Raw genomic sequence first — 17,643 nt, forward strand, 5'->3', positions numbered from 1 at the left:
TTGTCTGTTTCATTCATTTTATTCCTTTGACTGTCTTCATTGTACATACATGATAGAAACACTGTGGCGAGACCAATTGTTTTCGGCCTTTTCAAGATTTTAAGCCATCAATCCTTCTGACATAACGGCCTCACAGAATGTTTAATGCTATTACAGCATGCTGCGGTATTCTTGTAACAGTTACACAACTGTAAAAACTAAGCTACATGCTTCTTACCAAAAATACAGTAAATAATTTAAAATTGCAGTTTTTTTTATTACAGAAAACTGCAAGTTGCAAAAAAAAAAAAAAAATTCAGTCACAGTTAACAAGCAATATTCATTTCTCTAAAACTGTTGAGAAGGAAATGAATTTGTCAGTGTGTGTGCACTGTGACTGGAGCAGGTTCCAAAATCTTGTATCTTCTCTGAGATGCTACGCTTCACTCCCGTGCCCTAAACTCCAGTGAAATGCTTTTGACAACTCCTTTAAGCTCCAACAGGACCTGTTGAGATAGATAATATTAATAATTAAAATAGACAGTCTACAAATAAAAATACATTAACTTTTGTATTTTATCATTTACATATAGAGAGTAAAACCTTAATCAGATACAGGGACATTTGTAATCTACTCGAGGCTGCAGCAAATCCCATGTGATATTTATTTGTCTCAAATTCTTCACTGTTTGATTCACATGAAAGTTTTAGGATTCTTTGCGTCCTGACCTCGGCCACAGTCAGTGAAGCCTAGTCACCAATCTACTTACACTCCATTAAGGATAAATGGTAGCAATAACAACATCTTTGCAGGTAAAATGTCTTTTGCTTTATCGCTTAATTGAGAGACCAGATCACAGCCTCAGATTACTTGTCAACAAATCCCATGAAAAGACTAAAACTAACATTAATGGATCCTACTAACAAGTATTGTGTGTGTAGCCAAAGTCTGATATAAATTATTCCTCTGTGTCATAAACCTCCATTGTTTTCATGAACATGGGCACTGTAGTTTATTTTAAGTTGACCTGTCATACACAGTCCTGCTGCCGTAAATACTAGCCCCAAACAAACTATGCACTATTTACTCCTGTTTGAGTAACGTTATCCAAAACTACAGTGCCCAGCTGTTTTAGATCATTACTGAGCCTTTTATAAAAATGAAACTATATAATTGTGTTTTGTTTTTTTAAGATAAAGTATTGAATGACAGACTAAGCCTTTGTTGGTTTTGGTCATTTCATGGGATTTGCTGGGACTTCCTTCGCCAGTGCTCCTGGAGCTGATAATATAGGTATTTCACTCGAGGTGACACACAGAAAGCAGAGCAGATGCTAACACAGTAGCTTAAACTATACATCTTAATATCTGTCTTTCCTCACTGTACCTGTTTGATGACTGGCCGTCTATTTTTCCTCTCGTGGAGGCAGTTACAGGCCAAAGAGTAGATACTCTCCGCCTGGCTCACCTCCCAGTCTCCCATCTTTTTGTCCAGGAAGTCCTCCAAAGTCAGCTCCTCGTCTTCATCATCTATATCATACCTCACCTCCATCTGGGAGAGTGAGGGAGGGAAAATCACACTACAGGTGACTGAAGGCAGTGATACACTTTGAGGAAAATATTGCTTAGTTTTCAAGTTAGTATTATTGCTTTTATCATGATGGGGGAACTTGATTTCGAGTGGCCATTAACATTGACCATACACTCCAAACAAATGTATTTGTGTATTGCCATCTGAACAGAAGTTAAAGAGTTTCCCCTCGGGGATCAATAAAGTATTTCTGATTCTGATTCTGATATGATCAGCATAGATGACACTGGCTCAAATCATTTCAGTTACTCTTTAATGAGTGCTAACTGATAACGTGCCCTTACTAATTAAATGCAAGGTCTTTAATAAGCGCTAATCGTAAACTGCTGATAAACTGATACACAGTGAAAGCCTCTTTTGTGCTGCTTACCAAGAACTGTGGCTCCCGGTTTTCATCGGCTGGCGGGAGTCCAGACAATAATTCTAACAACACCTGTAGATGGCAGAGAGATGGGGTTAATCACATGGCTATGGACGAGGAAAAGCTTTATTAACCTACCATGTGCCAGGTAGCTTCACAGACGCTGTAGTGTTTCCACAGCTGTCCTCATAAGACATATGAGCTGTATATACTGCACTATATGGAAGGTCAGGCAGCTTTATACAGTGCTGATCCCATAAATCATTCAACCAATGCCATACAATAGATAATATGTTTGACATTTATAGCTACTCATACAATACAGCTGGGCAGAATTTTTAGTAGAAAATAATGACAGATGATACATAAAACAGAGCTCTATTTTCACAAATGGGAAGAAATGTATACTATAATGTTTATGTACTACAATTATGTACATCAGTAGTTTGGGAGAACCTCAAATAAACTGCTGAGTTTTGTTCTATATTTTACATTACAGTTGCAGTTTCTCCTTTCCTGACATGATATCCCCATCTGTGTGTGCGTGCATGTCTCTGGATGCATGTGTGTGTCTGCAGGAAGCCTACCACTCCAAAGCTGAAGACATCAGATCTTGGCGTGATCTCTCCTCTCAGCGCCTCAGGTGCCATGTATGCACGGGTTCCCACAATCCTCTCCGTCATCATGGTTGTTGATGTCCGCTTGGCCGATGCTCTGGTCAGTCCAAAGTCTGAGATCTTTGCCACAAATTTTTCATCTAACAGGATATTTGCACTAAGAACACAAGAAGAAAAAAAAAAAGATTATGTGCACATTGAGCAGCGAAGAATCAACATATCTGATTCACAAATTCAGATCTTTCTGCTCTTGTCAAAGGAATAGCTCTGCATTTTGGGAAATATGTTTATTCACTTTCTTGCTGAGAGTTGTGATGAGAAGATTGATACCACTCTCATATCTCTGTTAAATCTACAGCCAGGAAACGGTTATCTAAACTTAGCAAAAAGACTGAAAACAGCTAGCTCTGCCTGAAGATAACAAAATGCATGAAGTGACTAAGTGTAAATGGGGTCAAAGAGCGGTATCGATCTTTTCATCTAACTCTCGGAAAGAAAGCGAATAAGCATATTTCCCAAAATGTTGAACTATTCCATTATGAAAAGATCATTTAAAATGCATTGCTAATGAGGAAAGACCTCACTTTCTATACCTTTTAACATCTCTGTGGATATGATGGTTGCTGTGCAGATACTCCAAGCCTCTTGCTACCCCTTCAGCTATCAAGCATCTCTGTTGCCAGGACAGTGGAGGACTTCCCTCCTAAAAGGACAAAAAACATACAATTACATTATCTGCACAAGGTAGTAAAAGGCAGAGTCTGTAGTAAAGATGGTGCTTACCAAGCAAGCTAGTCGGTCTAGCAAAGAACCATTGGCCATAAAGGCATACACCAAACATGGGTGCTGTCCATCACAGGAAAATCCAACCATGTCAACCAAGTTCTCATGTTTCAACCTGTGGAACAAACAGTCTCATCAAACCAGACCTGTATTTGCAAATATATGAATCATTATGTTAACTTATGTTGGGCTTTGTCCAACATTTTGGCAAATACGCTCATTCGCTTTCTGGCTGAGAGTTAGATGTGAAGATTGATACCACTCTGATGTGTGTATATTAAATTTGAAGCTACTGCCAGGAGATGGGTAGCTTATCTCAGCATACAGACTGGAAACGGGGAAACAAAAAACAAACTTTACAGTGCTGGTAGGCAGATTTTGTTACCTTCCGACAGAGGAAGGCTAGCTGTTTCCCGCTGTAGGTTTGGTGAACAGTGGCCAATATTGGCCACAAGTAACATGCTAAATGCTACAACCTATTGTACAAAATCAGTGAACTGACTTAGTAATGTCAGTTACACAGCAATATCTATGCAAAGATTGCTAACATTTCCCACCATAGGCTACTGCCATACCAGACCAAGTAAGGCTGTAGCAGTAAAAAGTGTACTGAATTGTAAAAGGGTGCGTTTTATTGCTTATGAATTGAACTCTTCATCTGTAAGAGGACAAATGTTTTGTTACTTTTTTCAAAAGTTAGTCTTGCTTTAAACAGACAAATAAGTGTGTTTCTCAAAATCTTTAACTATTCCTTTGATACACGTAGATTCCTCTGTGTCAATCACAGTTTGATTTCAATGCACAGCCCTCTGATGTTTATTGTTTTCTGTCATCTGTATTTACATTTACTGTTTGACCAAGATCTGTATCAACCAGTCACATTTATTTTCCAGTTAGTAATTAGAATAACAGGGTATCTATTAAATCTGAAGGTATTTGTTGGTCCCCAGCTTCACTTCCAAAAACTCTTTTAATGCTTCCACTTTCAAGTTCCAGTACTTTGATTAAGATGCCTGCTTCAGAAACCGCTTGTCTGCTCTAGCTAATAAAATCTAATGGTTATGCGGTGTCTGTGAGTCACTCAAAAGCAAACAGATTAACAAGGATATGGACAGAAGACGAAACGTACACTTTCAGAGTTTGGATCTCTTGGCTGAACTGAACTCGCAGCTCGTCCAGGGAGACGTCATCCATCTAAATGAGATAATATTTTGCGTTGTGATTTACAAGCTCTACAAAAGTATGAGATTGGCATGAAAAGATTTTCACTTACTGGATTGAGCTTTTTCACTGCAACAGGTTTGTCATTCACGAGACCTTTGTATACAGTGCCAAAGCCTCCCTCTCCGAGTCTGCTGCCACCGCCTGATATTGGACGGTCATCAAAGTTGCCTGTAATCTCCATCAGCTCATTGTACAAGAAACTGGAGAAACCTAATGAGGTACACACAGAGAAGTGTCACATTAAATTTTGTGGTTAATTATATTATATTGCTGCCACCTGTGGGTCAATTTTATAAAGTCACAATTTTTCAAAGAAGCAGCATCATTTACAATTTTACTGCAGAAATCAAGATGTCAGAAACTAAGTTTAAACAGTGAATGTGAATGAATTGGCGCTATATAAATAAAATAAAAATTAAATTGAATGATATTTCAATTAAGGTCAGAACATGCACATAAGTTTATCAAAACTGAAGTTGAGGTTTTCATCTGTCAATGACAGTTAATGCTGTCTGCTTCAAAACCTCCTCTCATGTACAGATCACCATAAAGGACTATATTCATATTAGCCTCTCTACGAGTGAGTGTGTTAACATAACTCTTAAAAATCGGCTTAAAATGTGGATTAACTCGATTCGGGAAAAAAAGTGCACTCACCTGTGTCGCTCTCCAGTAGAATCTTTGGCTGCAGAACAGAGGTGACAGGTGGTGGCTGTGTCTCTGTCTCTTCCATTAGTCTAGTTGGAAGGGCGCTGTATGTTTCTACTGCTGGAGAGGCCTGCTGTGTCACTGCTGAGACGGCCTCTTCCACTTTGTGTGGACAAAAGAAAAGACATGAAAATACGCTGTTTTGTTGATACGGTGCACTAGTCAAAAGCTTTGCTTTAATTCCTTAAAAATGGTTATGATTACTTTTTTGTGGAAGACTTTGAAATAATGAAGATTTTCTGAGATGTACATTTGTGCGTTATCATATTATCTAGACAACGCACAAAAGAAAAAATGTGTCGCATAGGAAGCCTTTATGTTGTACATTTCTGTGTATATGTGAAGTAGTTTACTACCCCCCCCCCCTTCTGTTTAGAAAATGCATGGTAAGTGTTTAGCGCAGCAATTATTTGATTTTTCTTTTGATCGTGACCTGCTGCAAGTCTTTATTTCTATGTGGTATTATTGTATGTCATCATGTAATCCCATATGAAACAGGCCATTTCATTGTATGACAAAAAAAATATTTCATTCATTATACAAGTCTGTTTTCTGTTTGATACTTGTTGATATTCAGTATCTGTATGTTTGTCACTATTTTTCCACTGTTATGTGTAGTGGTAAATACACTACTAATACCCTTGTTACTAAGTGCTCCTTGCTATTGCAGTTCTACATCTCATTTCCCAGGCATCACTTGACCTTTAAGGCAGTGTGGCCCGTATCACGACGTGGTAGTGTTTGTGTCTACCTGCCCTTCCCTTTGTATGAGATTAATGTTTTTTGTACATAGTCCCTGACAAAAAAATGTAATAAAACTAAAACTAATCAATTATTGAAGTCTAAGTGAGTTTCTGTACTCATTCACTGGACATGTTGAACAGATGTGTCAAACTTTCTGACCAAAATGACAAAAATGGGACATTTGAAAACTGTTCTTATGATGGATGATGTACTGTAGGTGTGAGTTTTGAGAATTTGAATTTGTAGACAGAGTTACAGGCCTATTATATAGTCTGTGATTAGTATAATGCTTTAAAAAAAATCATACCAGGTAGCAGAACACTAGCAGCAGCCAGTAACTTGTGACTCTTCAAAATGTCCACAAGTTCACCCACTGTGCTGTTGGTGGTCCCCCAGTCAGCCAGCAGCTCCACTGTGGGACTTTTACCCTGTGCAACAAAGCTTTCAAATCTCCTGAAAAAAAGATGGATGAATGGATGGATAGACCAGCTTATACATCAGCTTGTCTGCCATGTCTCGAGCTATAATCACCTACCTCACATGATGCTGAGAGTACCTCAACTCCCCACTCGGCTTCCGTATCGACACAATAACATCTTTCCACCTGTCTTGAGGGTCCAAAAAATCGGACAACTTGCGACGTAAACTATAACTGAGGTTGCGAATATAAGTAGCGGAAGTTACTGAGTTATTCATTCTACGAGAAAATGCTGACACTAAGTTTGGGTTTTATCTGACGGTTATACTGACATGATGTAGCCTACAACTCCCAGCGTCGTTACGGGTGTTTATTGTCATCCGTTGAATGCACCCGTAAAAGCAGAACATTAGCAAACTGATATTTGGATCACAGTTCAGTAAAATGTGACTTTCCGATATTGAGCAACTTCCCCAAACGTAACACAGCAGGCCTATCCCACTAAGAGTCTCCACCTTCAATGCGGAAATACAAGCAGGGATCATTTAAAAGGTACAGTCTGTACTTTGTGCCCTCCGGATGTCGATAAGAGCACAATTCATCCACTGTGTATATGTTTGTTTTTAGTTTTTTTATAGTTACACACTAAGGAGCAGAAAGATAAACACAAAGAGAGACAGAGATCCTGTGCTTTCCTACATGCTTTAGTATGACAGTGCCCTCTAGTGGACAATCCAGAGAACACGCTTGAGTTTGAGTGTTTATGAGAACGTGATTTTTAGAATGATAGTGACCGTAATTTCTGTACAGGGATTACTATTAAGAGCAAAATGTTAGTCTATGTTTGATAACAAAAACCATATGACACAGCAGGGCCACTATGCCATATGTGCTACACTGTCTGTGCCATTGTTTTTTGTATGTGTTGTTCAACATACCTGCAGTGATGGAGATCTTCTACCTAAGCAAAAGTAGCATTATCCCACTGTAGAAACAAGCTGCTCCTCTACAAGAAGTCCTGCATTCAAAATTAAAAGTGTGTAAGTATTAACAACAAAATGTACTTAAAGTATCAAAGTAATTCTGCAGAATGGCTCATTTGAGGGCATTATATTATTATATATTTGACATGATTGCATTATTAATATTTATGCATTAATCTATAACATTGTATTTTATATGATGATTCCATTTTTGGATGTAAAATGTTAATGTGTAAAGTAACTATAGCTATCAGATAAATTCATTGTGTTAGTCCTTGTACTAGAGACGTAACTTTAGAGCAGTAGCAGGTTCCAGTCAGCTTTGATTCTGCCTTTTTTGTGGATTGTGCCTTTTAATTTTGTTGCTTCTTCATTAGTCTCTCTGCCACTTCCTTTTTCTCTTTCTGTTGGCAGCACCTGATCTGTTTTTACCCCCATGGATGTGGATGTATGAGTGGTATTGCTGGCTGAACAGAAGCAGGTAAGAACTGGCCAACACTGTACTGTTTCCTCACTGAGCAGGTCAGTTGGTTCAGCTAAAACCACTGGCCATGCTGGCAAAGTACACCAAACACATCACAGGAGAAAAACCTCTCAGACTTTTCCTCCTCTTTCAAACCTTCAAGCTGCATGAAACAAACAGCCTCATCAAACCCAACCTGTGTCAAACACCATTGGCAAATCTGCAAACAAATGGAAGCATTTGCTCTAAAAGGCTTAGAATACCTTTTTTTTCTATGTCTACTAACAATACTTGATCTGTTTATGGTGTGTTGGTTGCTATTTACACTGTATTTATTGAATTCTGATCAGTTACATGTGGACTGGATGGCCTGGCTGTCTTGCTGGATGGGTGGGGGGATGAGTTGTGAGGTGAGTGTGTGTGTCTGTGTGTGTGTGAAAATCATTATACTTATACTTATATAACTAAGCATGAGAAAACATTTTATTTGAGTGAAATCACAACTGACTAAGAGTCTACAGCCACGTCAGCGGCTCTGTGAGGCTACTTAAGCACAGTCAGGGGATCACCAAAGTTATTATGATTCATCCTGAAGGGGACATGAATGTCTTTCTCAAATTACATGACAATCTAATAGTTGTTGAGATATTTTAGCCTGAACCAAAGTGGTGGACAGCAACGCTGTAACTGTTGTGCACAAAACAGATCGAAATAAAATTAAAATGAAATCCAATTTTCTATTTTTTTTTTGTTGTTTTAACCTATTTGAGTTGCTGTTCAGCTCTGTAAGTAATATTCATAGCCATGAATGGATCACAATGATCAACCTTCCTTTGGATGAAGGTATTTTATGGCATCTAGCTCTTGTTCCTGTGGAGGTTGAATGCACTTATTGTAAGTTCCTTTGGACAAAAATGTCTGCCAATTGAATGTAATATATCAAAAAACTACAAAAATATACATAACAATATAAAAACTCAGCTTCAGCTTCAGTCATCTGGAAACTATGTGAAGCTGCACATAGAGGGGAACAGAATTGCAAAATGTAATTAAAAACAGATGACATTTTTAAATAATATTGGTATGTGTGATTGTTTTTTGGCAAGTAGAATGAAGTTTGTGGAAACACTGACCCAAAGCATATGGCCGTCACTAACGCAGCAGCAACAAACACACGCAAAAACAATCCTTTTAATGTCACAACTGATTTTGAGGAAAATCTTGATAAGTCCCAATGATAACGAGTGACTTTTATATGATTTTTCACAGGTGAGCATCATTTCACTTTATCCTCATGTAAACATTATTCACGAGATGATCTAAGCCGAGAGAGTCCACTGTCACATGCAGGCCTATTTATTATGTCTTAAGGCTACGTGGATGACAACAAGCACGATAATCTAATTTTTAATGCTTTAGTGAGTCATAAACTTTTTTTTCCCTAATGGACTTTTTAAAATCTTCTGACAATACATGCTCATGGTCTGAATTACATGAAAAGAAGACTTCACCACATGTGTAAACAAACTGCAATTAAGTTATTTTGTATGGAACAGCATAATGAGAGCCATTACTGCAATTGTGGTGGCCAAGAGTGTGTATCCTCTTTATTCCTGATGTTTGATACAGGCTTCCACATATACAGGTGCTCGTCAGTGGGCTGTTTGTCATGAAACATGTTTTTTGATGTGGGTGCATTTGTGTGTGTAAAATGATTTGTGTAATTGTAGATGTGAGTGCATTTTTGTGTATCTGTGTGACTTCATGAAAGGGACTGTGTGCATCTGCACCCCTGTTCTAGTATGTGCCTGCTGTGTGTGTGTGTGTGTGTGTGTGTGTGTGTGTGCTACACATTGGGGTGTAAACACGAGCCAGAGGGGGTGAGCAGTTGGGTGTGATATTTGCAATGTAAAGATATTGCCTGCTGCCTGATGAACCTTCAAAGGAGCCCGAAATTTGACAGTGACCTGCAAACACAAGCCTCCGAGCTCTCAGATGAATGCTGTGTGTGTGTTTGTGTCTTTGCATCTGCTGGTGTGTGGGATAGCCCTCACACCTGTGTACAGGAGATTCTTTGAAGTGCTTAACCGTCTCCTGCATGCCTCCTCTAACCTTAGTGGCAGGATCCCAATACCGCACACACAGTTCACCCGCAGAGACAGGGAGCAAGGCCAAACTCTGGGCTCTCCTGTGGTGAGCTGGGAGATGGAGTGAGCTGAGGGAGTGTGACAGTGAGGAGAGAAAAGGGGAAAAAAGGGAAACCGGACAGAAGACACAGAAGAGAGGGCACACAATAACTCTGAGAGAGGAGGAACGAAGGAGGGTGAGAGGGTCTGATAGTGAGGGAAGAAGTGAAGGAAGGTTGCAAAGGAGAGCAGAAAGGGAGGTCCCCCGCCGTTTGGGAACAAGGGCAGAGGCGGGACAAGTGCCAGAGTGGCTTAAATCACCAGGGAGAAACTCTGCAGGTGGAGGAAGTGATCAGAGGAAGTCATATGATGTCCAGGAAACCTCCATGGTAAACAAGGGAGATAGGGCGGCTGTTAGCCCCAGTTTGTGCCTCTCATCTATTATCATTTACATTTGTGTCATAGAGCTTTTTCAAGTTGAGACTGTTTCTTAAACCAAACAAAGATGGTTGCCAGAAGTGACATATCTTCTAGAAAAATATCATGGAAAATATCATCACTATAGATACATATACCTAATATTAAACCATTTAAATTTGGTACATCTCATACAATTCAAGGCCAGGAGATATGTCACCTTCGCCTATTGACTAAGGAAATAGAGTTGCAACTTTGGAAACAGGATTTTGGAAAAAGCTAAAACTGTTTGTTAGCATTGTAGAACAACTTTCTGGGTTTCTGAAAAATTGCCAGGAATTTATCTCTCAGAAAAACAGATGTAACCTTTATTTAATAGTTTAAAAGTCCCATTGAAATCTTATTTATAAGGGAGACCTGAGTACATATCAAAATATAATTATATATAATAATAATATAATAAAATGAGAATATAGTGAAAGTAAGCAAGCAAGGTATAATAAAAAAAGATGCTTAGCTCTGAGACTACACTGTAATGATAATATATAAGCACAAAAGTGGGGTAAGGAGACTGCTAGTGTCCATGCATAAACATAATTTGTGTTTTATTATTGTCTCCACTGCATTGCATACCACTTCAGGCTTAAGTAATTAGCTGTTCACCTAAAACAAGACGACAAAGCAAAACACCCTTTGATGTATGTCTGTTTGCATTGCTTTGGGTAATTACTGGCTTCAGACAGGTGCATCCAACTCTCTAGGTGGAAACTGGCAGATTTATGTTCACAAGTCAACACCACAGAGGCAATGTGTACAGTTGCTGTGATTAATTAGCAGTCTTGTCGTGTAGTGTAACAGTTCACCCGACTCATCAGAGGTCTCCCATGTTGGAATTCAAATGAGCCAAATGAATGGGAGGACCCGTGTGGGGAGAGAGAGAGGAGCAACAGGGGGTATGGGCACAGCATCAGGGTCGAATAGAGGAGCTTTAGTGTATGTGCCCACTGCCTGTCCATACAAGGCCTTTAGCAGTGTGCCACTGATGGACATTGAGAGCTCACTGCAGGGGAGTCTCCTCTTAAACTGGAACACTGTTGAGCCTGTTTAATGTGTTTTTAAAGGAAAACCCCCCCTGGGAGCGTACAGCATTTTATTTGCTTTTGTTTTTGAATGTGTTTTATTGCTATGATTTCAGAACGTTTATAGCTGCATTCACAGTAAGAGCCTTACTGCACTGTAGAATGGTTTAGTATGTTGATTTTGTTCAAATGAGAGTACATGAGGAGACTGTAGTTTCCTATTTAACACATAGAGGGCAGTAGTGGCATGCAACTACTCATAATTGACCAATGTGGTCAACATTAACACATGCTTAGACATGCAGAAAACTGGATATGGATCAAACATGAAATGACATTAAAAAAAAAACATTCTTAGAAAACAAATGTAATTTTGTGCAAAGCTTACAAATGACTGGGGTTCACATAATGTGAGGCAATATGACTCTAGTCAACCAGAAATGAAAGTAATTTAGGTGTTTAAAGATACTAACTTATGAACAGTAAGTTCTAATTGCCTCCTCATTTCTCTTCTGTGGGTTGTCCAGGAAAATATTTGTAGCAGCTGTTTGCTTGTCCAGTCTTTTCCCCAGGCCTATGAATCACACACACATCCACAGCTCCTCAGGAGTCTACTTCTAAGCAATGATCTGGCGGCATCTTGAGTGGCAGCTTGCCGTTGCGTTGCACTCGAGTAGTCACTGACACTGCCAGATTGCAGGAGGTTGCCCTCTCATATTCACTCAAAAATCTCTGGCCACAATCCCAAAATGATCTGTCCAGCCGAGCGCACCAGCATGAGAAAAAAGGAACAGCCTCCCCTGGCATCTCCACTGCTTGAAGGCTACTTGTTAATCAGGTGCATTCTGGGATATCTGGCAAAATGCTACAAGTCACGCAATGCAAAGCCATGCACACAAGCACCTGAATTTAACACGGCAAGACACATGGACACAAACTTTTAGGTATCTTTATTGTATTTTAATATGAGCATGTTATTCAAAAATTAAAAATTAAATATTTATTGACTTGAAAGACATGAAAACAGCTATTTGATGATGTTAGGAATGGAAAAGGCGTCTGGCCCAAAAATGTCCTTCAGTCATGTTTCTACAAACATGGTGGGGTGTTGACCTTCAGCTTTTTCTGGTAAAACTTTTAAACTAAGATTATGTTTTACAGATTGTCCGGCTTAAGTTTAAGGGCTTCATTTTGTTAAGTTATAGTGGATGTGGATTCCAGTTATTAGCCTGGTTTGCATATTGGTAAGGAACATTTCCATTTGTTGAATTGTCTGGTCATGTCATGGCACAGTCGGCAGAGAGTTGGTCTGAAAGTTTAGAAATTATCCTCTCTTCCATACCCAGCAGAAATGTGTCCACGATCTCCAGCTTCATCAGCTTTTTCGTCAACTTTCCCATTTTAAAGTTGAGATAAAGGATTTTATCAAAGTTTTGGTCTGGATTCCAGCAGAGCTTTCCTGGTTTGCTGCCCACCCAGTCATTAGCCAAAATGGTAGTTGTAGGCTAATGAATGATACTGTAAACTGTGGATAAGATTTTTAAAATCTAATGGCAGTTTCGCTTTTAGCAAACACACACTGTATGTTTTAATCAAAGTATAGCAATGTCAAACCAAGTTAATCTTTTTGTTTACTTTAAGCAACAATTGCTTAATTTTTTTATTTTGTAGTTTCCGTCCTTCATACATTTTTGTCTTTCTGCCACCATCTTGTATTTGTTTTATAATGAGAGCTGCCACTTTGTATTGTATGTACACAATGCCTCACTTCCCTGGGGTCAAAGCTCTAAACTGCATGGTGGTTCTCGTTGAGCCTATAACCTCCATTGTTTGGATCCAGAGTTCTATGGGGGATCCTTTTGTGTGGGCTCGCCAAGATATAACTGGGGCGTGATTCATGGGAATGGGGGGCGGCTGCAGGTCAGTAGTGACCCTGAATGCTGAAAAGACCTTCTGATCTTCTTGAAGCAAATCATTGATGGTAGGTAACCCCTGCCACTGATGCTTTGCTCCACTGAGGGCGGAGGTGAAAGGAGCCAGCGTGGCCCTTTGACATCCCAGCAGGGACCCTGTAAACCAACGCTTGTCAGTGCTAATCCATAGCCACAAAGAGACCAGCAACACATGTGTTGCTAACATTCCCCTGACATTAACAACCAAGTAGGAACCTCAATACACCGATGAGTGGAAGAAACCAAATAGACTTGTTAGCTAATTTATCTTTTAATTCTGAGAGGGAAAATGATGAGGTTTCCTCCTCTGACAATGGCTCTGACTCTGATTGGCTGCCCATAGCCAGCAAGGAGTCAAGGGTCAAATCACTGACATCTGAGTTGGTCTCTCTTTTCATTCTTACTTGTGTCTTGCAAGTTTCCATTAGGAATGCCAAAACACTCAAGAAGAACTTTCTATGAATGTGAAGAGGGTTTCAACCCCAGGTGGTCTGGGACACTAATCTGCTGGAGTCTCTACATACAAAAGCAGATTTTTTAATGGTTTACAAATTCCTAATTTGTTTAAGGTTTTCTGATCTCTCTTTTGTTGGCTTTTCCCTTGTATTGTCATCCAATAATACTCTTGACAATACCAGTCTTTAGTTGGATAAATAACCAAAAGCGGATTGGAGTGGTTGTTCCGATCTCTCACAGTGAGCTCCTCTGAAACTTCAAAGCAGCTCTAGACGTCAGCTTTGAGGCCTTGAGAATATTCTCAACTCACAAATGACAAAAGAATGCCACAGGTGGTTTATTCTTCAAACTATAAAACAATGCTCCACCGTATTTGTTCCTCACGTTTTCTTGAAAACCTGTTACGACACGTTGATGGATGAGGTTAAGGGCTATAGGGAAGAGTAAAGAAGAGAAATAAAGGGATTGATACATTGACATACACTGTAACTTTTTTGCTAAGGTTTGCCTGTGTGCTCTTTGGTGGCTGGTGGGTATTCTACAGTGTAGAATACTTTGATTCATGATTGATGATTCATATGGAAATCATCCAGAAATATCAGTGTAATGTGGAATCCTGTCCTGTATGCTCCCTTTCAATTACATTCTCTGTTAAAACTTGCTTAATCCATTGTAATTTATAACAGGTATACAAAAGAAAATATTAATATCCAAGTCACAGCTCCTCAGTATCCCAGGATTCTATTCTCTTTGTGGTCAAGTCACAAATCTTATAATCACCCCTCAGAGGCACAAACATTCGGTTTCCATTAATTATCGCAAAGATTGTGAGTGTTTATCATGCGATTCATCCCTCCCAATCTGTAAAACCAAAGCTGTTTTGTCTTGTGTATTGGGGTTAACGCCCGGCAAGCCCTTTTAAAGCACTCTAAATACACACTAAAATGCTGAATCATCCTAATCTCATAGATTTATCCTTTATCCATAGTGAAAACTGTTGGTGGTAATGTTAGCGGAGTATAAATAAGAACAACTCAGAATAATGGTGGCTGTGGATGATATGGAGGATTGAGCACATCCACCACAGACTTAGTCTATGGATTAAACAGCACAACAATGGTGGACAGGATGGTTATGTGTGTGTGAGGTAAAGCAATAAATGGCTCTTTTGTTGATGCTGCCCCCCATCATGAGCATATGGGGTGTCTGTTCTTTTAGATTTTCTGATTTTTGGATCAAAACAGCACAAGCAGCATAATGTTTAGCTAATTCAAACATATTCTAAACATAAGGTTTGCTTGCTGTTGGTTTTCAGAGCTTTCGAATGTATCTCATGGCCTTCTTCAGCGAATGGAACTTGCTCAAGTGTCATCACATGACCTAAATAATGAACTTCAGTCACTTGAAATAGGTGGCTGTATAACCTGTGCCTCCTTACCAAATGAGATGGTTGAGCCTCTCAGACACTAGAACTAATGCAGCAGTCTTCATCAGCACATACAGCCAAAAAAAAAAAACTTCTATGCCATATACCTGGTTAATTTCAAATAAGTATAAAAATTCCATTTATCTGTAACACTCTGTGGTTGATAACGTTCTAAACTGAAAAACACAGTTAATACCTGGATTCCAGATCATGTTATCTTTTATACTAGTGAAATAACGCGTAAATATGATGTGGTCACATGAAATATCCAGACTCCATCAGCTGACGAGGATTGCCTGAACAGACCATTAAATAACTGAACAGTCCACAGTGGATTATGTGATATTGAAAGATACAAAGGATACACTTCCAAAAGATGGCCAGATTTATCAAAGCATTTGGAAAGGGCCTTGGCAGCTTATTTTGACGTATTGGTATATGGACCAAGGGTGGAAGCCTGAACTGAGACGCAGAATATGTTAACAACTGACAGTGGGGGTGCAATTTTTTTTTAAGATCACCTGTGTTTTCAGTTCCAGTAAGGTGCTTCACATAATTTGATTGATTTAATTGGACTTGTTTAAAGCCTGTCTGACTTATAGTTGCAATGTCCTGTGGATCCCATAGACTGAAAAGATGTTTTGAGCAAAGTCACTGCAATTAAACTGTAAAAAAACTGTTATCATAAACAACCAACCCCAGATTTTTTCCTTTAAAGCTGAACACGGGAACCACTGGCAGGAACACACACTTCATAATCCTTATGCAATACCTACAAAGGTGCTAATCCTGTCATGTGTCTGTATGTGTGTCTGTATGTTAAACCCTCCAGTGTTTCCCTCAAAGAGAGTTTTTCAATAGATTCCAAGTCACTCATGCTTCACTTTTGCACCTTTGGAAAAACCTGTCACACAAAGGAAGGTTTGTGGATGTTCAGAACAGGGTCCCCATTTCCGAGTACTTAGCTGTCATGTAAATCTGGGTGTCATCATAAACCAAAACATACAGTGTTGTCTATAGCTCTGTGTGTTACTGTATGTAGGCCAGTACAGGTACTACTGTAGGGCATGGAAATTAACCGGAAAAATAAATATCTACAATTACAGATTAAAGGATCAAAAATAACAAAGTTGTAAACTCTCTTAAAACTCAGCTTTCTGAAATGTGGCTGCCGAGTATGTCTGTAAATTGTCAGTGTGAATCCTTTTAACTTCAATCACCATCTTTGGGATGTGGAGATGATTGCTACATGGTGTAATTGAAGAGTAGATCAAAAGCCGAGGCAGAAGTGCTTGCTGAAGACGAGTGTCAGGCCGAGTCCACGGAGGGAGCTGCGAGTACAGGCCGCGGCACTGTTGGGAAACTGAGTCCTGCAGATTACAGGCCTGGGATTATCATTACGACAGTCGCTGGGTGAGAAGCAAATCCTGCCCAGAGTAGACTGATCTGCAAATGAATTTAACAATACACAGGTTGGGCTACATAATTTGGCGCGGTGTATTGGTAATACTGTAGCAATTACATTTGCATGACAACTGAGATTAGAGTTAATAAATCTCTTATTGTTCATGATATGAAAATTCTGAGAAAGATCTTGTATTTCAGGGTTTTATTCTACAAAATTTCCCCTTAATGTGCTCTGTTTCCTAACTGGCTAAAATATGAATTGAAGCTATATGCCCTTTAAATTTGGAATTCTAGTGAAGCTACTGTATACACCTAATATAATTTACAGTAAAATAATTACAATATGTACAATGTATATATGTTCTATTATATGTTTTAACAACATGACATAAAAGGCTATGAATGTGTCCTCAAATGCTTGTGACACACTTAAAATTCTCTAAAGCAGTGTTATGGTATGGGGTTTTGCAGTTATTTGCAGAAGTTGTTTCAACACACGCTCTCAGAGAGCGACACTGGTCCCATTCACAAAAACTATAGGTGAACTAAGGTTATGGCCGGTAATTTCCATTCCATTCCTGACCGATCACCTTGAATATTTGTCCAGCAGGCCCCCCTAAATCCCACTACCAACTGCCCCATATCCATCAAGATATACACACATGTACACACACTCCCAAACCCTTGAATCTGCCATGCCACACCCTGTCTGTCATTGATAGAGTACAGATGCTATCAGAGACGCATGCCGCCAGGTCTGGAGGAGGCTGGATAACACTGTTTGCTCTCTGTAGTGCACTGGTCACCTACTTTTCTCTGCAATGTAAAAAAGGTCTTAAATATACACTTGATGGCTACATACATGAAATCAAGCTGAAAGACTGAGGCTAAAGCTGCATATCCGCATAA

The 17,643-nt window shown here is 39.3% G+C and overlaps 1 protein-coding gene and 1 long non-coding RNA gene across 2 annotated transcripts in view; one reads left to right on the forward strand and one right to left on the reverse strand.

Annotated features, from left to right (window-relative positions):
• On the reverse strand, nt 1-6,904 carry irak4 (interleukin-1 receptor-associated kinase 4). The gene is made up of 11 exons (XM_044193579.1): nt 6,543-6,904; nt 6,315-6,460; nt 5,213-5,365; nt 4,605-4,765; nt 4,461-4,525; nt 3,332-3,446; nt 3,142-3,251; nt 2,519-2,705; nt 1,941-2,003; nt 1,367-1,531; nt 1-485 (listed from the first exon to the last, which is right to left on the reverse strand). Exons 1-11 carry the CDS (start codon nt 6,701-6,703, stop codon nt 423-425), a joined length of 1,389 nt encoding a protein of 462 aa, XP_044049514.1. The 5' UTR covers nt 6,704-6,904; the 3' UTR covers nt 1-422.
• LOC122874970 overlaps nt 6,888-17,643 on the forward strand; it is a 21,548-nt gene continuing 10,792 nt past the window's right edge. Inside the window, exons 1-3 of the long non-coding RNA XR_006377715.1 lie at nt 6,888-6,977; nt 7,370-7,465; nt 7,823-7,889. This is a non-coding gene — a long non-coding RNA (uncharacterized LOC122874970). The remainder of the gene's footprint in view (nt 6,978-7,369; nt 7,466-7,822; nt 7,890-17,643) is intronic.

The sequence above is a fragment of the Siniperca chuatsi genome, linkage group LG4 (assembly GCF_020085105.1).
Source record: "Siniperca chuatsi isolate FFG_IHB_CAS linkage group LG4, ASM2008510v1, whole genome shotgun sequence".
NCBI lineage: Eukaryota > Metazoa > Chordata > Actinopteri > Centrarchiformes > Sinipercidae > Siniperca > Siniperca chuatsi.

Bases quoted from the DNA above. Each gene is read 5' to 3' on its own strand.
- irak4 (XM_044193579.1), bottom strand. From the start codon at position 6,703: ATGAATAACTCAGTAACTTCCGCTACTTATATTCGCAACCTCAGTTAT. The intron at 6,461-6,542 runs GTAGGTGATTAT...TCTTTTTTTCAG, and splicing joins TACTCTCAGCATCATGTGAG to GAGATTTGAAAGCTTTGTTG. The intron at 2,004-2,518 runs GTAGGCTTCCTG...TGCCATCTACAG, and splicing joins ATGTCTTCAGCTTTGGAGTG to GTGTTGTTAGAATTATTGTC.